Source organism: Athene cunicularia, assembly GCF_003259725.1.
Source record: "Athene cunicularia isolate RWA chromosome 1 unlocalized genomic scaffold, athCun1 chr1_part1, whole genome shotgun sequence".
NCBI lineage: Eukaryota > Metazoa > Chordata > Aves > Strigiformes > Strigidae > Athene > Athene cunicularia.
Genome location: NW_020799091.1, coordinates 105,324,307 through 105,347,268, shown reverse-complemented (window position 1 = coordinate 105,347,268; position 22,962 = coordinate 105,324,307). Strand labels below are relative to the sequence as shown.

General features: G+C 36.7%; 1 protein-coding gene across 1 annotated transcript; it reads left to right on the top strand.

The window, feature by feature from the left end:
* Positions 1-2,448: 2,448 nt before the first annotated feature.
* CXADR (CXADR, Ig-like cell adhesion molecule) lies at positions 2,449-19,999 on the top strand. Its single transcript, XM_026853192.1, has 7 exons — positions 2,449-2,635; positions 3,119-3,323; positions 3,642-3,797; positions 5,848-5,970; positions 6,312-6,450; positions 6,818-7,004; positions 19,418-19,999. The coding sequence occupies exons 2-7, from the start codon at positions 3,125-3,127 to the stop codon at positions 19,457-19,459; spliced, it is 846 nt and encodes a 281-aa protein (XP_026708993.1). The 5' UTR covers positions 2,449-2,635; positions 3,119-3,124; the 3' UTR covers positions 19,460-19,999.
* The last annotated feature ends 2,963 nt before the right edge of the window (positions 20,000-22,962 follow it).

The window sequence follows — 22,962 nt, the reverse complement described above, 5'->3', positions numbered from 1 at the left end:
GACTGGATGATCTTCAAGGTCTTTTCCAACCTAGACAATTCTGTGATTCTTTGAATACTCATCTGTTCAGTTTTCTGCCATGTTGTGTGTTTCAGCAGGTATCAAAAATCAGAGGTTTTATACGTTTCAGTAGTGCAGATGTGTTGTAGCATCTCCAAAGTATTAATTTGATTACCCACTACCCCATGTGAAGAGACAGATGTCATTGTGTTTCTCTTACCTGAATTACTGAGCATTTTGTGAAATCCTCAGCAGGTCTCCTTGTGGGGAGGGGAAAGCAACTGTGTGTATGTGGTTATCTGCTGTGGAACTTCAGATGGTAAAGTCACTGTTATTGGAGATGCTGTCAGGAAGCAGAAGTACTGCTTCAGGGATTAACTCTTACTTCAGAATGAAAGCTTTTAATTTCCCAGGTTATAGATTTGGGGCTTTTAAGGAAGTAATGTAATGTATTTCATCATCACTCACTAAACTGTACTTGACATCCCATTTCACTTATTTAATACAGTAAATGAAAATGCAGAAATGCAATTTGGAGATGAACTTGAGAATATTGTATTACAGTTCCCTAATGAGGCAGTGGGGGAGGGGGGAACAGAAGAATATGGAAAACAGATTAGAAATTTGTATTCTTTGCTACTGTGCTTTATGGAAATATGAATGTATTCTGAATGTACCCATTTCTAGAGATGATGGCTGGTAGTAATATTGTCTTTGTTTATGCAAAGCTGACCAAACTGAAGGATTGCACTAATCTATTTCATTAGTCAAATGACCTTCTTAAGAGGTTTAGAATGGGTAGTTTGGAAGTCTGAAAAGATCCTTTAGAAAAGGGGTAGCATCTGTGTGGCAAGTCAGCCGGTATTTGTGGAGATCAGTATCATTTAGGAAATAGTATTGATTCAACCTAGTAGCAGAGAATGAGTTTCTCAGATATGTTTACTGTGTTCATAAAAGGTGATACAAACCTGTTAGAATTATCTCTGAAGATATGTACATGGGTTGGTGAGAAACATTGCACCTAAATCTGTCATACCTCAAATTGATGTTTCATGGGTGTGAGTGTTGTTTTATTTTTCCTGGAATGAAGGTAATGCCATACCAAGTAATACCATGAATGGTAGGAAACAAATAGTCCTACCTAATTTGTAACTGTATGTTTGTAATTAACAATTGTGAAGGTCTTTTCTTGCAGGCTTTTGTCTGGAATTTAGTATGTCAAGTGCTTTCTCTTTCTAATTTTTTTTTTAAAGGTCTGTTAAAGATCCCTGTGTTTTGATATCAGGAGGAGTATCCAAAGTTTTGATGCAGAGCAAAATTTTGGTAGTAGAAGGATAGCTGTTGCAGTCTGATGTACTGCAGAAATGCACACAGCTTCTATACTATATGGAGAAGTGCAAGTTAGATAATAATTTGAACTAGCACAGAAGTGTAAGTTAGACCATAAATGCATTATTTATAGTAATTTCAAATTTTATTTCATCTGAGGCTGTGATTCTACAGAGGAACCTAAAGATCTATTTTCTTCACACTGGCCACTCTTGTGGCCTTAAATTTGTTGTGACAGTGCCAACACCTGTGTGACTGTCTAGCTATGATGGCACCAACCTGAACACATAAAATGACGGTGAAAATCCAAGCTTGCTACTCAGCAAGGTGTACAAAACAGTGGATGTGCAAGTGTCAAACATGGTTCCATAATGAACAAAGGGAGTTTTCCACTTCCTGGCTATGATGTATGGGTCTATAGGTTTGGTGAGGCAAACCTATGTTTGTTTTAAAATAAGGGGAATCTTGCTTCAGGCCTTTTGAGTAAGTCTGTATCACTACATATATTCTTTTTCAGGGCTGAATTGAGGAAGACTTGTTTGGAAACATGTTTTGCTTAGAGGCACGCAGATAAGGTTTACACAGCCTTTTTTGAGGAGTAAGACAAGCAGAAAGGGTGAACAAATCTAAAAAACTAATTGAGATTTTTGGGAAGGATTCATTTGTCCACTCCCTGTAGGTAGAGGAGCCCTTATACCTCAAGGCAGAGTAACTTAACTTGATCTAACCCAGGACTTCACAACAGTTCTGTCCATCCTGGCAGACTTCATCTGTCCCCTGACTTCATTTTACAGTGAGGGAATAGTGATAAGGTAAGGTGATTATCTAATAACTTGAAAAGCCTGCTGTTGAAAATTTCTGGTTTAGCTTCATATGGGACTTGAATTGTACAAAAAAAATTACATGGTTCGAAAGATGTAACTGCCTGTTAGATATGATGCCAAATGAACAGTACATGACTTTGCATTGTGTTCAACAACATACTGCACAGGATTTCTTACGCGGTGAACAGTCTGACTAATGGCATGATTATGGGAAAAATATATGATGGATTTGAATATATGCTAATATATAATAGAACACTTACAAGGAAAACTGCATGTGAAGTGATCTTAAAACACAAAAATATATTTTTATAGGTCTAACAAGAAGCCTAAGTATAACTTCAGCTGAAAAATCATTTGAAACAGCACAAGGAGAGAAAGTTACATTGCCATGTACTTTTGTACTCTCAGAAGAAGATGAAGGCCCACTAGATATTGAGTGGGTATTGATACCAGCAGATAATCAAAAGAAGGAACAAATAGTAAGTAGAGATTTTTTTGTCTTCTAAAGAAGAACTCTCAAATACACTTCATTTCCAGCAAACAAACCATGCCTTTTTACCTGAGTGTTCTCCTGATTGAAAACTGATTTATGAGGATTTAACTTTGAATATATTAACTCTTTTAGTTATTAACTCTTCCCTTTCTTTGGAAGCCTTAGCAATAAGATGACTCCTTTTAGTAGACAGCTTTTCCATAATGAAAGTAGAGCAATTTGGAACAGTTTTCTTTCAGTTAGAAGTCAGTGATGACATATTGCTACTTGGGCAGGTGTTTGCTTGGAGTATTCATTAGAGTACTGTGTGTGGTGATATTTTGAAGATTGAACTATTTGGCTCATTGAACTATTGAAACTATTGACTGTTTGAAACAGTGGAAAGAAACTGTCAAGAATATGAAGATACAGAATTATTTTGAATGTTTACATGCCAAATGGATTTCTGAACCATATTTCTTTTTTATAGATAATTATGTATGCTGTAGACAGGATTTATAATCATTATTATGCTGCTATGACTGGGCGGATGCAGTTTACTAATCCCGATCCCAGATCTGGTGATGGTTCGTTGGATATCCTGAATTTAAAGTCAGCAGACACTGGCACATACCAGTGCAAAGTGAAGAAGGCTCCTGGAGTTCAAAGCCAAAAAATACAGTTGACTGTACATGGTAAGATAATGTTTTTCTTGAGTTTTCAGTGACATTTTTATGTATTTATTCCATCCTATCTTTGTCTAAAATGAAAACTTCCATTGGGCAAAGTCATACTGAATCTATGGTGATGCATCCTTTATTGAAGCTTTGGGAGGGGTGGACATATTCAGAATAATGAGCATTTTTAAAAATTCTACACCTGGTTTGTATTTCATAGAAAATCTATCCACAAGCTTTCCACAAGTCTTTAACAAACTGTACTGACCTACTAGAACGCAAGTTGTAAGCATTTTGATTGTGACCGTTATTAATTCATGATACTTTGTTTATTAGTAAAGCCAGCAAGAACTAAATGTTCCGTTGAAGGATCACAGGAGATTGGAAAAGACATCACCTTGAAATGTGCATCACAAGAAGGATCCCCACTTTTGTCTTATGATTGGAGGAGAGTATCTGGCACACAGGAACTTCCTGCCACTTCCATGCTGAGTACTGTCAAACTTTACTTACTACTCTGAAATATTCAAGAAAGATTGCATTTGTATTTTTGGTTTATCTTGACTTGTGAGCATCTCATGCTTGGTATAGAGTAGTCAGGACAAATGTTACTTCTGCCCCCTCACTGGGTAATAAAACAGATTTTGAAACAAGTTTGGTTTTTTTTTAATTTATACTGGAAAATGTTTCAAGCTTTAAGTTGGGATTCTTACTATTATTCAGCAGAATCATGCTCATCTGTGCCTGAGTGTTGTGAGTTCTCTTGCTTGTTGATGTTGGCTGCTTTTGTGCTCAAGTGGACAGTGGGGAAGACTCAGAACAGAGTCTAGGCTAGTGATTAGAGCTGCCTTCAGGGAAATGAAGACAAAAGCTTGAATTTTATTAGAGATCGAACTGAGGTATTCAATTCCTGATCAAGTGACAGAACTTTTTGCTTAAAAAGGGGTACATGTCTTTAGAAGAAAAGTTGTCAAGAGTAACAGAGAAGACTTACCCTCTTCTTCCAAGAGCAGACATACAGAAGAGTTTTTTATATATTCTGAATTTTGATGGATTCCAAATTATTATAGTGGTGGTATTGCATTTTTATTAGAATTTCATTGTGGAAGGTTAATTTGTGAGTTTTGTCTTTGTGAAAGTTGTTCTGGAATATTTTTTTGAAACTTCTTTGTAGTTATAAAAAAGCTTAAAGCTTGAGATGGTGAGTTTTTCTTGCAAATGAAGCAGTTTAAGACTGATTACAAATATACATATTTTAACTCGGGCTGTGTAGGACACAGGACAAAGTAGTATCATGTGTCTAAGAGTAGCCAAAGTGGATGTCTAAGGAAGAGAAAATAAGTTGTGTGATTCTTTCTAATAGGAGTCTCCTATCTTCCCTTATTGTATATCTCGGGAAACTCCAATTATGGCTTCAGTTTAATTGATTTAAAACAAACAAAAACTGACTCCTGTGAACTTCTCTACTTTCCTTTAAGCTTTGTAGTCTATTAGAATCTGTAATGTCTTAGAACACAGATCTCTAAACATCAGCTACTTAAGAACTACCTCATACTGTTCTTCAGTTTGAACTTGCCTCCTGGTAGTTCTGTTGAAATCTTGTTTTGACAGAAAACAGCTGATCACTTAATGGCCTTCTCTCTATTGCTCGGGATCTTAAGTTTCTGTTGTTATGCCCCTTCTTTCTCCACATCCCAAATTTGTCTTATGGTAACAAAAAAAATCAATTGGCGATATCAGGGCCGGGCAAGAATGAGAGGAATTATGCAAAAGTTGCATGTAACTCAATAAAACAATGTTCGTTTTGGGCTTGTGAATGTAGGTTTGGGGACACTGAACATGTTCTCAAGAATCTAGACACTACCTAACTTGTTCAACAGGAAGAGCTAAGTATTTGTGTGGTGCTTTGTTCCTGTGATGTAGTCTCTTGCGGTGCTGATGGCAAATCAACTGGCAGTTAAAGCATGTGAGCCAATTGGAGTTCACTTAGTAGAATCAAAGGTTAGCTGTTCATGGCTTTGAAAGCCCTGGGGAGATACTCTTTGTTTTCACTGATTGTGTCCTACTCTGTCAGCATAGCTAGACTTAAATGGTCCTCCACTGGAGTGTGGTGTTCAGGTTAGATCCACCTCATGTTGAGCCATGGGTTCTGCAGACATCTGAGCTGGTTGTGTAGAATCGATTTAGACAGAAAGAAGGAAGCACTTCTGGAATGCAGTGAATCTTTTGTATTTTAGAATGCTGTATTAGGATTAGAGAATTGGTCATTTTAATAATCTGTTCCTATCTGTTGACAAAGCAATTAGTCTGTTGGCTTTAATATTAAAGCTAAAAGCTGTGGAATAAATTTCTAACAAGGTAAAAGGCTTTTACAAGTAATAGTGCGTTGCACTATGGTAGAATTTTTGTTTTATTTGGATATTTTTAATCCTGTATTTTTTCCGTTAAGATTTCATCTATGTGCTGGATTAATAATTCTGTAGTATTGAATATGGAATTAAACTTTGGAAAATTATAAACCTTTACCTTTTGTTGTTTGTAGATAAAAATACAGGCGAACTTCTCTTGAAAAATGCCTCTCAAGACTATTCTGGTACATACAATTGTGTTGCCTCGAACAGAGTTGGCACAGATGAATGTTCTGTTGAGCTGAATGTCACCCCTCGTAAGTGTTTGCTGTGTTAATGGTCACATAGTGGTTTGTGTATTAAAAGTGAATAATCTTGTTTTTCTAAATTTCTAAAAGGTTTAAAAAACCTGACGCTGTTGTGTAACTGATGGTTTCCCCTTCAAGTCTTCCCAAAATGTTGCTTTTTATGCAGGAAGGTGTAGCTCTTACTACTGTTTTAAATGCTTATGATTGAAGCGTACCCTCTATGATTCAGTGATATACTATTAGCCTGGATCATGTGGAAACATATTGGTTTTAATGTTTAGTTAAGAGAAAAGAAGTTGGTTATATAAATTTGATACTTAACAAACAGTATTATTATTTATCTGTTCTAGCTATAAATACAGCTGGTATAATTGCTGGAGCTATTGTAGGAACTCTCCTGGGTCTTTGTATACTGGCTTTTCTTGTCTTCTGTTGCTGTAAGAAGCATAGAGAGAAGAAGTATGAGAAAGAAGTACATCATGATATCAGGTAACAACATATCTCTAGCTTATGAGCAGTATTATTTGAAGATTAACTTTTAAATGTGTATTTCTGCAAGTAAGATACTTAACAGTTGAGATTTCTGCCTTAATCTGGAAATCTTATTAACATACTAGCAGCTTGTCAGAGAACTTTGTTTTGAATATGGCGTAGGTAGTTATGTCTAATTATAGTAAAAATTTTAAAAGCAATGAATACTTGATTTTTTTTTTTTAATTTAAAGTAATATGTGAGTTTCTTTTGTCTACTGTGTCAGAATAGAAAGAAACAAACAAAATTTGTTTTGTAAGCTTCAACGTAGTAACAGTGACTGGACTCTTCTGCAACTGTTTGGGTTGTTTTTGGTTTATTTCAGAGAAGATGTTCCACCTCCAAAAAGTCGCAGTTCAACAGCACGCAGCTACATAGGCAGCAATCGTTCTTCTCTGGGTTCAATGTCTCCTTCAAATATGGAAGGATATACCAAAACTCCGTATAGCCAAGTCCCAAGTGAAGACTTTGAACGTACTCCTGGTCAAAACCCAACCTTTGCACCTTCAAAGGTAGCTGCACCTAATTTAAGTAGAATGGGAGCTGTTCCTGTGATGATTCCAGCACAAAGCAAAGATGGCTCCATAGTATAAAATATTATTAATTTAAATGCTGTTTTTTAAGTGTTCATTGTAAGTATTAGAGAAAACTACTGTGTTCCATCCCTCATTTAAGCAATGGCATGCAATTTCCTTGAAGAAAATGAACAACTTAGTTTGAAAAGCCACCAATTCTCACTTTTAATTTTAAACTTCACAGTTGAACTATTTGCTAAAAGCATTGAAGTAAATAAATATCGGACACTGAAAGTATTTGGACCTCTGGTAGGTTGCTGAGGAGAGACTGTCAGCTAATGTGCAGTTCTGAATATGTTACAGTGAGACACAAGTGAGAAGTAACAAAAGCATTTCACATGTAGACCATGAAGTTCCTCAGAGTTCCTGAAACTTTATCCTCAATTTTAAATAACAGAAATATTTGAACTTGGCCACTGTCTGATTATAGTTGCAGGGGGCTGAACTACTGAGGATGACTTTGAATTCTGTACAAACTGAGTATTTATGCAGTTCTTTGACCTGGTAATGTTTGTTTTGGAGCACTCTTGAGCTCTTGTTTCAGGGACTACTACTTAGTTGGTTTAATTAATTAAATGAATCTATTCTGAATTTAAAATTTCAGTGAGTGGAAACATGACAGGAGACTTTGCAAGCTCTTTGAAACATTAATTTTTCTGTAATAACAAGATTAGTAATGTGAGATAACTTCATACTTATCTTATGCAAGAGGTCCTATCAGGTTGTTGGTAGTGGTGTCTATGCTTTAAAATCTGTAGATCAACTGTAAGAATGAACATGTATCTTTATACAGGTTTTAAGTTAATTGTACCTTGCGTTTTCCAAAACCTGTTTAGATTCTAAGGAAGCACTCTTACTTTTTCCAAACCGATTACCTAGAAGCTCCATGGGGTTCTAATGAAAGCTGTTAAGTAATTGGTATTTGATATCTGTCCTCTTGTGCTGACATCATTGTGGAAACATCTTTTCCCATATACATGTAAGCAGTAGTTAGCCTTTACTTAAGATGCTAATATCTTTGTGTGAATTTGCAAGGAGTTTAAAGCTCATTTCTTCTTGCCACTTCTAACAGCCCTAAATATCATAAACAGACTTCTACACTTTTAAGAGTGTTTCATGCAGTCAGAATCTGAGAGGAAATACAGAGAAATGTTGATACAAATCTCCTGTTTCAAGATTAAAAAAAAAACCCTTCTTCCCAGTTTTGCAAACTTAAGGCATTAGAGGAAGGACAGAACAATTCCTTACCTTACTTTCATACATACTTAAGGACTTTTGATAGCATCTGATGACTGATACCTGTGGAAGTTGGATTTAAAGCTTAGTGCAGTTTGAATCTGTGGATTTTTTTTCTTCCTTCCTGTTTTCTACTTCTTCATCCTGTGCTTGGGGGGATGGGAGGAGGGGAGTCTAATCAGCTTATTCTAGCTATAGATGTTAAACTGCAAGGTATTTTGGAAAACTCTAAAGGTGTATAGTATGTGGCACTGCTGTTGAAGGAAATATCTGAATAGCCTGTCGAAAGGTGTTAGGATTTATTTTTATGTAGCAACAGCGTGAGAGAAAACATTTCCCCAAACTTCTAGGTTTAGTGTCTGCTTTTTTGTAGCTGCTTATAGATCTGTGATAAATTCTTTGGCTTACTACTAAATGCTTGTCCTATCTGTAGTTAGGTGCACAATTTTTGGCTGGCACTATTAATGTAAAGAACATACCCTTCATACTGAATTTAGAAACTTGAATGGCTATTAAGTGTTCTAGACTTACAGTTTTACACATTTGGGACTTTTTTAGATTGTAAACTGATACTGTTAGAGATCAGATTTTTTTATCTTTCATGTGTGCCTTGTCAATAAACTCTGCCTGATTGTAACTTCTGTTTTTATGAAATTTCTGGTGCCTAAACTTTACTGTTCAAACAGGTGCTTAGATGATGGTACAGTTCTTAAAACATGACACTGTGATCTGATTTCTTGATTCTTATGTACTATAGACTTCTTCATGCCTATTTTTGGATGTGACTTCAGTGTCTCTCTCTGTATTGTTCTGTATTTCAAAATGTCAGCTACTCCTTCAATTGCTAATTATGATCTAAGTGTTGATATTACTGAAAACTGTTCAGTTGTACCAATGAGATGGATGATTGACTTGTGTGGTAAATAATAGGTTTAGTAACTGTGCCAAACATATGCTTATGAAGAACAATAGATGAGAAGACATATTCTTGCATCCAATTATTGTGGTAGAAGAGACTTCCTAAATTTTAATCATACACTGATTGTTTACCTTGAAACTAAGGCCTTCCTTAATTAAAAGGGTATAGTTATTATAAATACAAGTTAAATACAAAACTAAACTGAATCACAGACTGAGAAAACCTAAGCAACCAGACAACAAACCTACTGAATTTGGTTCTTAGTCACCTGTGGACATATGTGAGATTAGATGTGGGTTTTGGTTTTTGTTGGTTTGTTTTTTGTTGTTGATTTTGGTTTGGTGTGTGTTTGGTTTTTTTTTTTGGTGGTAGTTTGGTGGTGTGTGGGGTGTTTTTTTGTTTTTTTTTTTTTTTGGCCTGAGACCCTGTACTTAGTCAGGTAAGCCCTAGGACACTCAAACAGAAACCTATCTCATTAAAGCATACAGAGCAGAGTTTACACATGCTTAATGCTCTGTCAGCTAATACAAAATAATAAATAGACAGAACAGAAGGATGGCGTGACATGCCTTAAGACCCTAGCTGTTAGGCTTAGCAGCCTTGACAGTGTCTGTCTATTTATGTAATTGCATGGAAAAATAGAAGAAATAGAATCTGACATAGTCCTTATCTGAAATAACAAACCTCTGACTTGGGGTAAACTTTACCTCAAGTTGCTGTCATCATGCCTTTTTGAATGGATACAACACTACTATGAAAACATAATACTGCTATTATAAATTATTTCTTTTGTCAATATATTGTTCACTTACACTGGGTTTATGATTCTCAAAAGCAGCTACTATAGTTTAGCATTGATTTCTAGCTGTGTAGGAGATGAGCTGGTTAAACACGTGAGGTGTCCGATCTTACAGATAACTAACAGAACTCTTTTAGGAAGTAATGGCAGCTGATATACCAGTTAGAAGGTGGCATTTTTAATGTCTCATTTTATTAAAAAAAAAAAAAGGGGGTGGGGGTTGGGGGGTGGTACCATTATGTAAATACTCAAAGTGAACTCAAGAAATCTCTAGTTCATGTCCTGACTGTAAACTTGCCTGTTGAGGACTCTATATATATAGAAGAAAACCCTCAATTTTAGCATGGTGTGAATAAAGTGTTAGACTTGTAATACTGTAGAGGTTACGTAACACTTGTCTATACATTACAAGTGTGTTTTCATAAACTTTCTGAAATAGATATTTAAAAGTATTTGTGTGAAACTTCCTTAACTAAAAATGAATACTTCTTCCAAAACTGTGTAGTGCACAGAAATGCCTTGTTGGAGGGGTAAAACATGACTTTTGAAAGAAATGTACAATGCATACATCTTTATCAACTCTGATAGTCGCATTCGTATTAGGTGTATGCTTCCTGCTTAATAGTACAAGTAAGACTTCTTAATTGCAAGTTTTTTCTGTAATGCTGAATATTGTATATTACTGGTTTCCATGATAAGTTTTTGATTTTGTTCTTAGTATATTCTGGATCACTTTAGATTTTTGTTCCAGTCGACATAATACTCTGTGTCACTTAAACCTTGTTTTATACACTTGATAGGTGCTTTATGGGACACTTTGGTTATCAGTCCTCTAGTATTGAGGCACAGCTCAATTGAAATTGGAGCAATAATATTTCCTGGAATCCAAAATGTTATGTTACACTTCTCATGCACGAAGCATGGACTTGAATATTGATACAAATTTCAGTGAGAGGTTTTATATTCACACTTTTGGGGGAATGGTATTTTAAAACACAAGTATTGTGAGTGAATTTGTAAAAACAAAAATCCAAAATTTTAAAATGCTGTAGTTCCATGACAGACTTGTGTACTTTTTGAAATAAAACTGTTGGAGAAAACAGTAGTCTGTCTTTATTTTAAAGCAGCACTTGTGTATGGCTTCAGCTTTCTCTTTATGTTATTGGAAGTGAACTAATAAATATGGCTGTGTATACCATGCTGGCATTAATAATTGTATTTCTTGCTTTTCCCCCCCGGTTGATTTCTAAGAGAAGTAAAACTTTAGGCATTTTAAAACATGCACTTATTTGTGGTTTCTAATTGTAGATACACAGATGTAGTGATCAATTTGAAAAACGTGATGGAGTGATCTCAACAGTTATTCTGAAACATGAGGCTGGAAAGGAACTTTAGGTTAAATTTCATCCCTCAGTGTCTTAGGTAGAACCTAAAATTCCTGGAGCTGATAAATTCTTGTCTTTTAAAATTCAAACAAGGAGGTTTACAGCACTCAAAGCATGTTGATAAAGTGCTTGGTTTTATATTGTCAGTTAAAGTGCATATTTTTGATTCAAATGGAGGTGACTTGGGATACTCCCCAGCCCTTGGCCTTGCAAACCAACTGATTACTGTCCTTGTAATTTTACCTAAAACTAATGCAATTTCTTCAGTGTCGTCCTGGGCATGTACTTGGGTTTAGGAAACAAAGTCTGGCATGGGCTCCGCATTAATGGCTTGCGTCATGCTTATATCAGTGGAAGCCTAATTAGCCAACATTTGTTCATGATTTATGCCTATATTTATATTTTATAATGTATGCCAGTCTTCATATGTTAATGTGTACCTGGACAATGCTAGATGTTGCAGTCATTTCTTTGTGTATATATTAAAAGACTGTTTGATACATGTGTGCACAAGCATATAAAGTTAAATGAAGTACTGGTGGAAAACCCTTTAGGAATTTTTTCTATTTCAAATTAAATACAAAAGGAAAGCTAATAAAAATGAAGCTTCTGATTTGTGTCTGTTTCTAGAGCTCTAAGAAACCTTTCTACACCCTTTTAATCTTAATGTCAAGACTTAAGTTCAAGACTTTTATCCTTTCCTAAGGTGGTAGTTTTGTCACAAATGTCACTTGCATGCCTCAGCTGCCCCTGGTCTTTTATTGGGAGATGAGATGATTGTGAATCAAAGAAGCTGGGTACCTCCAACTTGTCTCTGGGAGTTCCAACAAAGCTAGAGCTTTCCTGAGAGTGTCCTGAAAGAATAGAGGGCACTCATCATGTGATAGTTCTATAAATTCTTTGTGGTGCTAATGTATGTGTTAGACAATACCTTGGATAAAGTTTCTTAAAAGGTCCGTCTTCCTGGGTTTTTTTTGTGTGGTTTTTTTTTGGTTTTTTTTTTTTTTTTTTTCTCTGAACTATGTACTTTGAGCTTATTATTTCAGATTCAGTTCTTAGATGTAGAAGCTTGGGTTTGTTCAAGCTCTGTGATAATGCTGATAGGAAATTAATTGTTAGACTGTTTTAGAAAACAGCTAATGACAGTGACTTAGCCTTGCTTTCTTGTGTGTAAAATCCATAAAACAAAACTAAAAGAGCTTGTGAAGAAAATAGCTGATCAAGGAGCAAAAGCAAGAGTAGAGTGAAAGAAGCTGTGAATGTTGTCTACCTTTCCAGGTCTCAGCTTATTCTAAAATTACCTTTCACTTGTGGGATGACTGTAGGTGATCACTCGGAACATGAAGATTTGCATCTTAATCTAAAAATAATGTGTGTACTTGAGTTACAATGATTATGTTGCTTTTTTAACTTGCTTTAGGCTTTTTGCAGGATGGTACAGGCTCAGCTCTCAGGAGAAGAATATGAACCTTTAATTTTATAAAATAACCACCTGGCAGAAAACTGTCTTGGAAGATTGTGTTGTCCTTGGTTCTGACTTCCATTCAAAGTCAAGTTTCTGAAAATAGGGATCCTTTAAGGATCCTTTGATTTTCATATTGGAAACAGTGTTAGTGTCACCCTGATAAGTTGGAGTTTTGAAGACTTCTGCTTTCAGTTGTTGAGTGCTGGTCAGGTTTCTTTGAATATTCAAAGTCAATACTATTTAGTGGCAGCAGCTTGCTAGCTGCGTCTTCATTTTTAGTGGATTAGCACAGTCACTGAAACTTCCTTTGGTCAGTGCTATCTAAAAAAAAAAACAGATGAAGGAAAATTCTACCATATTATTCAGGAAACATTAAGAAAGTTGTGCAACTCATACAGGAATCTTGTATGGTGCCAGGGTTGCTAGATGACAGGAAGGGGGAGTAGCTTTATAAAGAAATTAAGCGTGTTGGTTACACAACTTGATTATGTAACAATTTTAAAACATGGCAATATTAGAAGAGACGTTAACATGTGAAAGCACATCATTTTACCTTCAGTAACCTAATTTTTTCTTGAGGGGAAAAACCTCTGGAGGCGGTATGTCCGCTGGGAAGCACAGAAAGCTGTGTGATGATATGACAGTCGTCCCACTTCTCAGGGCTGGATGCTGTGGTTTTGTGAGCTGCAGGCAGGCAGGATGAAAGTTTGAGTGCTGTACCTGAAGGGCATTGGACTCTTTCTGGAGTATTTCTCCTAGTTGCAAAATAGGGAGAGGAAAGCAGCAAGTCTGATCAGTTTGTAGGGAGTTTTGTAGGAGGGATCTGAATTCTGGAAGCACAAATGAACTGTTGAACTTCTTGAAGCCTTTCTGTTCTCTGGTTTCCAGCAGCATCTGATTTAGGGGTTTTCAGACAGTCTGTAAAACCTTTTTGCATTTAGAGTCACCTACATAGCCAGTGTATCTTCATAACTTTAACTGCAGAGTCTTGTACTCTTCCTACCATGCATAATTTCTGCATGTGATGGTTTTGTTTCTGGCTAGTTACTTCACTTGTTCAGCAGTAACAGATTTTCATAACTTACGATTTGGCCTGCTCTGTGATTTGTAAGTTAAACTATTATCCTGTACAGGATTCTGAATCTCCCTATTTCGTATCACTTGGTAATATTTTACTTGTGAACTGTTGTGAAACAGCAGTCAAGATTAGTGAAATTTAACGGAAGTTAGCATGCATCAGAGCATCTGTCTCAGTGTTTAAGGTCTCTGATTGCAAGCATCATCATCAGCAACTCACAGATGACTCACTAGTCATCTGAAAGGATAGTGTTTCTAAGAAACATTTGCCAAAGTCAAAACGCTTGCTCTGTGCCTTACTTAACTGTAGGAGATCAACTTAAGATTTCCATTTACCAGTAGAATAGCTCAGATGGGAGGGAAGCTTTGATACCCTTAGACCAGAAAGAAGAAAAGCAACTGGTGGCAATACATAAAAGTATTGAATTGCTTGTGACTGCTAATGAAGATGCCAACTCTGGGGCACAGCTGGTGATTTGTGGAACATGTCAAAAAGCTTATGTTTTGGCTGCTAGCACTGAACTTCTTATCTGGATAAATAAAATGCCCTTCCATGTCACTTCCAATCCTGTAACTGTCAAGACCAGCAACAGTTCATCTCTGCTGTAAGGGCTGTAAAATACAAAATAAAGCTTGCAATTATTCTGTTTTAATATATTCCCTGTTTCTTGTTGGTATACAAGAAAAATTACAAATTGCTAAAAGGCCACAGTTTCAGATGAACTGTTTGGCCTTGCCCTAATTTCATCATTGTATTCTCTAATTCAATATGAAATTGCTTAGGAATTGCAGTATCTTTTTCTCACTTCAGACTTCAGTTGTGGTTTCAGTGACCTCTTTACGTAACTTGTTTAATTACCTTGTATGCCAATTCAAGATGGAAAAACTCACTGTGTTTAAAACACAGAACTTGGGGGGGAGGGGAAAAAAAAAAAAAGCTGTGATCTCCCATACAGTCTTCAGCACACTTTAAAAAAAAAAAAAATGAGTGCTTTGTATTGAAACAAAGTAATAAATCTTGTGTTTGGGAATACTGAACTCTCTCTTGTGGCTGACACTGGGGCACCCTGTATCCTGTCCTCTCTGCGGCTGAACGTGACCCTGTGGCTCTGTGGTGGTTTGCAGTGACTTGCTGAGCAATGTTACGTTTTCCAACAGAAAGCAAAATAACCTTCTTAGGTGCTGGGAAGTTATTTTAGTATTCTTTACTCAGGAAAATAATGTAGGTAAGAAAAGGGTTATTATAATCTACATCAGTAAAGATGTTTTTCTGTATAAGCTCTGACAAAAAGCTGTAAACTATGCAGAGATCATTAAAGGAAATGTACAGCTGAGATATGACTGTAATTTTTGATAGGTTTTAACAGTTGTGGTGAGAAACACTATATTACCTTTACACATGCTATTGCCAGGCTAGAAATATATACTTCTGCATCCCTTTTATTTACAAAAAAAAAAAAAGTGTAACTGAAGCCTGGTTGACTAGTATGAACCAGAGTTTAGAGTTAGTCTGTGTTCCTCAGACTGAAGTTAAGGTCACCAACAATGTTTCTTCATTTGCATCTCATTCAAGAAAAAAACTCCTCAGACACATTGTAATTTTATCTGTTGGTTTTCTTTTACGAACAAGACAATGAAAATTGTGATTCTTGTACAGATAACGTACAGTTCTGATCATGCTAGACTTGCATGCTTAAAAGGCATCGAAGTTCTAAACATCGGTTACGTGTTTTTAAAATCAAGCTTATGTTGCTACTTGAAGTATTTTAGGTGTATTATTTGAATATGATAATGTATATCAATGTGATTTTTTTTTTTTTAAATCGTGCATGAACTGGGTGGGCAGGCAGGAATCTCAGACAAACCACTAAAATCCTTTATTCCTAGATGAAAGAGCTGGAAGAAGTGTTAAAGCCTTTATGATCAACAGTCCTTTTTGTTGCCTAAATTAGCATAATTTCCCTGCCCCTGGTGTTACCTGGGTAAGCTAGGATTTTAATCAGCACTCTGAGTGGGGTATCCAACTGACAGTGAAAATTGGGTCATTATATTACACATGAGAATTTTATTCTGACAACATCCCCTGTCTGTGCCAACTGAATTAACTAGTTAACTTGCTGCTGGCTTTACGGTTTGTACATGGAGGGGAAGTTACTGAATGGTCAAGGAAACTTAGGACATCCTTAATGCGCAACGTGGCTAACAGAAGCTCACTCTCCTGTAGTAATAACAATAATAAAAGAATCCTAAGGCAAGGGCGTCTGATTAATGAAGTGAAGGATTAGAGTTGATGTCCTGGCTCTGTCCTTTAGCTATGTGACTTTAATGTTGATATCTCCTTATTCCTTGGCTTCTACATCTGTTAGAATGGAGGTCGTTTTGTTGACTTTTAGAGACTTTTGGAACTAGAATTTCCCTATCCTTGATGAGTCTTTTCAGTCTTCATCAACTGCCCCTCTAGTGCTTATTTTCACTTCTTTCATAGTCACAACTAATTTAAAAATATATTTAAAGATCGTTATCTTGGTCAGAATATCTGTGGTTGTTTCTGTCTTCTGCTGTTTGCAGTTGCTTAATTCTGTCCTGACAATAGTCACTCTTCCAGTACTTCTAGTGCTACCTGGGTATTTCAAGTTGGAGTAAAAATAATAGTAGGGCAGATCTCATTAGACAGCTTCTTGAGGGTGAAAGATCCCCCAGGGCCTATTGCTGATGCAAGGGGAAATGTGTTTCTTCTGGAGGCTTTGTCAGAGATCCCAACTTGGATGCCTTCTTGGCATCACCTTGGAAGGAGGTGGCTTCTCTCTTTCCACTCCACAGCACGTAGGAGAGAGTATTTGCCTGAGCTGGTGTCCCTTATCACTTGACTGGGTCACCTGACACTCCCACACTACCCTTTTCCCTGCTGCTCACTTACTAGTGTATTGGAAACTATTCTCAGGATGAGGTAGACCATCCTATTTATTTTGCAAATACAGAATCAAGATGTGTTGAGTACTTCTCTTCATCGATACTGATGTTGGAGGTATCTAGTGAGGGATACTGACACTGCCAGGCTGAGGTACATAGAGAGATGTAAAGATCCTTCTTGTCATCATTGCACTGGCCCTGTCAGCAACAAATTGCTCTTTGTGTTTGGCTTTTTATACAACCTTCTTCTGCCTACAACTTCACACTTATATTGGCAGCTGACCTTCTTTCTATTTATATGCCATCTTTTTATTTCTGATTGCTGGATTTATTTCACCACTGAAGCAGGATGGATTTTTAAACAGTTTTTTTCTGAGTTGCTATTGAACATGGTTTTGTGGAGGGTCATTCCTTTTACTGATATTTTTGTCATGGTTTTTGTTCCTAACCAATTTCACTCATTTGTCTCTGGTTTAGGACTTAGGCAATTTAAACTAAATACACCATGTATCGTATTTTAGACTGGCCCCTGTTTTTCCCGTTTAAATGTAATAAGTTTATGACTGCAAGTACCTGGGCAGACAGCAGTTTCTCATTAATTGATACTTTTCCTTACAAAATCCAAAAGAGTTACCACATCTTGTTTATAGTTACAACGCTGGTGGGTGGATTTTTTATTTTATTTTTATTTATCTAGCTGCATGCTAGGGTTCACTTGCCAGACTGCATTTTTCTTTACTACTTTTTTTTTTTTTTTTTTTTTTTTTTTTTTTTTTTTTTGCTTAGATGAGCAGCAAAGAAGAAGAAAATCAAGACTGAAAGTATCAGGACAGTGCAGGCAAAGGAGATCAGATTATGTTGTATTTGTTCCCTTTTCCCCTTCTAGCTCATTTAAGCATCTGATTTTTAAAAACTTCTGCTTTTCCAAACAACTTGGGGATCAAAAGCTCTCACCCCATCCCAGCTTGTCTCTGTGTGCCATATAGCAGACTTCTTTCTTCATAAGCAGGGTATGTTAATTGTCTTTTGACTCATTCACGAAAGGGAGTGAACAGGACATGCTTGATGGAGAGCCCTTGTTACGTGAGCCCTTACTTGCACGCCTGCCTTATCCCTGGGAGTAGCTGGATTTATAAATGTTTTGGTGTGTAAGAGCTCTGTTTCTTTAAGCTTTTCCAATATAACGAGATAGGATGAATTGTGTGGGAAGAAGCTTAATCTTTATTTAGAAGGCATACGCTTACTAATTATTACCTGGTTACCTGTTCAAGAGCTACTAGTGCAAGAGGTGAGAAATAGGAGTGTTGTGTTAGCTGTGGTGCAAAGAAAGGACACCTGCCTCAGTGTTCAGTCCCAATTAATATGCCTCTTAATACTCGTTGTAAGAATAAGTATGCAAACAGTAGCCAGAGTGAAGCTGTAAAACAGATTGTCATGCTGGATAATAGCTTTAAATAGAAAGAGGCAAATGTGGTGATTTAATGCCAAGCAGTACTTGGTACTGATTCGAGTTACACTTCCAGGCGAGGTTTAGTGGCGATACTCAAGTTATGTTTACTGTCACGTGCAACTGGAAATTTATTTGATGTGTAATTCTAATTGCAATGTGACAGTTTGTGAGGAAGAAAGATGTTACAGAGGTAGCCTGAGCCAGTTTTTTTTTTTTTTTGATTACTGGTCTTACAGAGAAACTATTGTGGCATTGGGGCATGTTTTAAAAATTGGTGAGGATGGGTATAATAATATAAAACCCTGTAATAAGCTGAAATGGTGGATTAAGAAAATGAGATTCTTCCAATAAATGAAATGTAGCCATACACATCTGTAGATTATAATTGTTTTCTGTTAGAATATCATGTTTGGAAAATTAATGTTGGTGACTACCAGCAGAGTTTGAGCAGAGGCAGCATACAGAAAAGGCAGCTTTGCAGCATGGAGTGGTAGAAAAAGTGCTTAATTACTATTTTTCTTCGAATATTAAGACAAAGAATACAGAGCTGATTAACTGGAACAAAGATTTATTTTTCACTATCCTTGTGCAAAAGAGTATCCCCAGAAAAAGTCAACAACAGTAGTCAAGGAACTAGAACTGACTTCTGAGAAAACAGTGAAACAACCAAGTGTGCGGATTGGGATGAGGCACTGGATTCTTTGGGAAAACTGAGTGTTTATAGCAGTACACAACAAAAGTATGTGGTTCTTTGATAATTCAAGTTACTGGTATGAAACTGAGGAGAGAGACATCTAAGCAGACTTTGACAGATACTTTAAAAATTGATGGCAGTAGGTATGTGCTGGGAAATCCACTGAGATTTTCAAATAACCTAAGTGAAGATACTGAAAATTTGATACTAAGTTTACGGTCATCTGAAGTCAACTGATAGATAAATGGAGTCAGTTTGCTACACCACTGCACTGGTTTTCTGCAAGACACTGGTATAAACTCTAATCTGAATGACCATAACTTGGGTGATGATTAGAATCATGCATTTAATTACTGTATGTTACAGTGTCTAGCCTCTTGTTAATATAGATTAATGATATTCTTTCTTTTTATAGTATGACATCGCACACAAGATTGGTGACATAACAGTGGTATAAACATGAAGAAACAGGCATCATTTTTTGCATGACTTTCAAGTATGGTGACACTGAAGTACATTATGAAATGAAGTGCTGGGTTTTTACTTGATCTGACTTTAGATTCAAGATTGTTAAGTAGGCTGTATTCGGTTTTGTAAGTACCAAATTTTTTTCTTTTACGTATTTTAAATGCAAAGTTTACAAAGTGACTACCAACATTTTTCTTGCTAGTTCCGTACTGTGAAAAACATGCACAATCACTCCTCTCTGCACCCCCCACCATGGAGATTCAAAAAATTGTGAAGTTAACAAAATCAACTCAGGTGGTAGAAATAGAGCCTTAAGCAGTGGGGTGTTGAAAGAGATTGTAATCTGATACAGAGTAGTTTTGTTTTTTCCTAGCTTTCTGGTCCTCTGATTTGATAGGAAGTGTATCATCTATTTAATGCTGTAGTGATACGGGTGAGGTCTTACAACCATGTGTGTGAAATGCACTGTATTATAAGATTGTGTATATTTTATAACACTTAATAAAATGTACTTGAACGTTACAGTTAACACATGCTTCAGCATAATCTGTTAATGCAAGTGTTGTGGTAATTCATGTCTGTACACTGCCTCATTCCTTCTGCTCCCCAATTTACCCTGCAGGAGACCAGAGAGAAGAGCACACTCTTTAAACTCAGTTAGTTACCGGCTCCTTGTTGCCTCCTGCAGCATGGAGACTTTGGGTATTGATTTCATACTGAAAATATTAATCTACCTAACCATATAAGGATGAGACCACTGTAGACTGATGCCAGGGATGGGAGTCTAGTAATTAATTCTCGGAGTCTGGTACCCTGTGGGTACTCGGGCATTTTTGATAACTTGTTACCTGTCACAGTTCACATAAATCAGAGCACACTGAAGGACACCTCAGCATTTAGGAAGTAACAGGGAGCATATGCAAACTTAAACCTGTCTTTGATCAACTACTTGTGTGCTCTTGAGAAATACTGGGTGTATGTGCTGTTTTTTTACTGTTGTAAATATGTAGATAGTATTTTAAACCTTAACCCAGTGATATCTGTTATGCTGTGGTCTGAAGGCAACTGTATTAATCTATTGATGAAACTGGTAGTTATAATGCTGAAAAAATAAGTTACTTACTAAATTATTTTTGCTTCAGTTTTTCAGAAGAGCACAGCTAATTCTAGAATAAACTCAAATTCAGATGCGTTTGTCCAAAAGATCTATATAATTGGTTTTGTCACTACACATGAAAAAACAAGTAAAAGTGTCTAAGAAAATAGTAGTATATTCATGAGAATAATGAAAGAGGGGAGGGTTTCTAAATGTCACAGGTTTAAGTAACCAATTAAAAAAAAAAATCATTCCAGATCTAATTGAAGTTCAATATTACAATTACAGAAGAGATACTTTGCCTTTAAGAATCACTTGTTTTTATGCCAAAACTTAGCGTTCCTCATTCTCTCCTTTGACTCCATGTTGCCTCAACTTGTCTGTGAGTGAATCTGGCAAGTAATTAACCAGAGTAAAATTCCATTGAGATCAGTATGAAAGTTGCCTGATCAAGAAGCAGCAACTGCCTGTTTAGTGTATGTTCCGTAAAGTAGTGATTTATGGATGTAACTTAACTTTTTTGCACCAGTGTGCTCCATATAAGATGAATAAGTGTCTTCCCCCCTCCCTCTCCCAGTGATCACCATCATCTAAGTGCCTCATTGATGGTGTTTTAGGAAGGGAGGAGAACGGCAGGAATTACTTTACAAGCTTGTAGTTTTCTTTAAAAACTGACTTTTGAAAAAGAATTATTTTTTGCAGAAAAATCTAGAAAACTTGATGCACCAATGTTCTTGAAGGAATATGTGAAAAACTAGTTTTTGTACTCAAATTCCTACCTAAATTAATTTTTAATATGTCTATATTTGAAGTAAAGAAGTAGTATGTAACAAATGCTGTTATTGAAGTTAAATTTGTGTCCATTTTGGAAAGAAATTTACATTTACTTCAAGAAACTAGTAACTACACGGCTACTTTGTCATCTGTCTAATAAGTTGCTTGGCTAATCCACATGTTCTTACCAGATGCCCAGATACCAATACTGAGTCTTTCAAAAGGTACTGTGTTGGGTATTTAGTCCAGAATTCTACCCCAGTGAGGTCACCAAGTAAGAGCCGACTTTGCGTTGTTGTGGCCTAAGCAGGGTACAGGTTTGAAAGCTTGTCTGAGGTCACACAGAAAGTCTGAAGATTGAGTCTGTCTCTCACTCTGCGTTCTGCCACCGTTCTCAGGCTTGGAAGATACAATAACGAAGCCCGGAGGTCATGCCTGTATAGTTCATTGTGGACGGGTGGCAGTTTAGGACTGGTTGTATATGTCAGGAGACATTTTTATTTGGTTATGGATTAATTTTTCAACCGTCTATCCTTTGTATCTAAGACACAGAATAGCTTGGTCATGCATGGTCAGTGGGTGGAAAACACCCTCACTCTTGTGCCAACACTATTATATGAGAAGTAGTGCATTTCACATACCTTAACTTCTTGCCAAGGCTTGCTTTTCACAGGGAAGTTCAAGCAGGTCCTTGTTTGGTAACTGTGCTCTTGTCCACGCCCAACAATATCTCAGCTGATGTTTTGCATGCAAGCTAACTTGCTTGGACCTGGAGAGTCAGACAAAGCCTAAACGTTGCCTATACTCAGTAGCCTGCATCTTTGCTGCAAAACAGATAAACTAACCTGCAGTGCTTTCCCACCATCCATGCATAATATCTTGTTCTATCAAACGGGAATTGTTAGATTGAGCCGATACTTTGTTTAGTTCAGACCACTTCAGTTTCATTTCTCCAAAAGCCATTATAATTGTAGATGTCTGAAGAGCAGCACTGTGTTCATTCTCATGCTTACCAGCATCATCTTCACGGTTACCAAGCCTTACAGTGATGTAGACCTTTAGGTTTGATGTACACTTTGGAAATTGTATGTTGCCAAGCTGTTACTGAGCTTGGTTTTGTGGGTTCAGAGTGCCTTGGTGGTGTCTCACATGCTGTCTAGGGTTTAGGGCGAGCCAGGTGGTTCACCAGATGAACTTTCCCATGATCTAGGGGCTCATTTGGATTCAAACTTTGCCCTTTGCCCTACAAGCAATATAGCTGCAACAGTCTCAGAAACAACAAAATCCATGCCAGTGCAAGGCAATTTCACGATATCTGTGCCTGAAATTATATCATTGTAGGTATTTGCATAAAATTAAGAAACCTCAAACCATGACTCTGGCACATGCATTTTGAGTGACAAAGTTCAGCACACTAGAGAAAGAATTGGCCCATCCTGTCTGGCTCTTGGCTTTTCTTTCCTGACCTTGGGCTACCTCCTGTCTTGTCAGCATAAGCATTGGTGCAGCTGCCATGAGCCACATCAGAGACATGATATAGTCTAAAATTACTTACATATGGTATAGGTTAGTTTTAACTCAGGTGTGTTCATCATTTCAGTTCAGTAGATGGCTGCACCAGT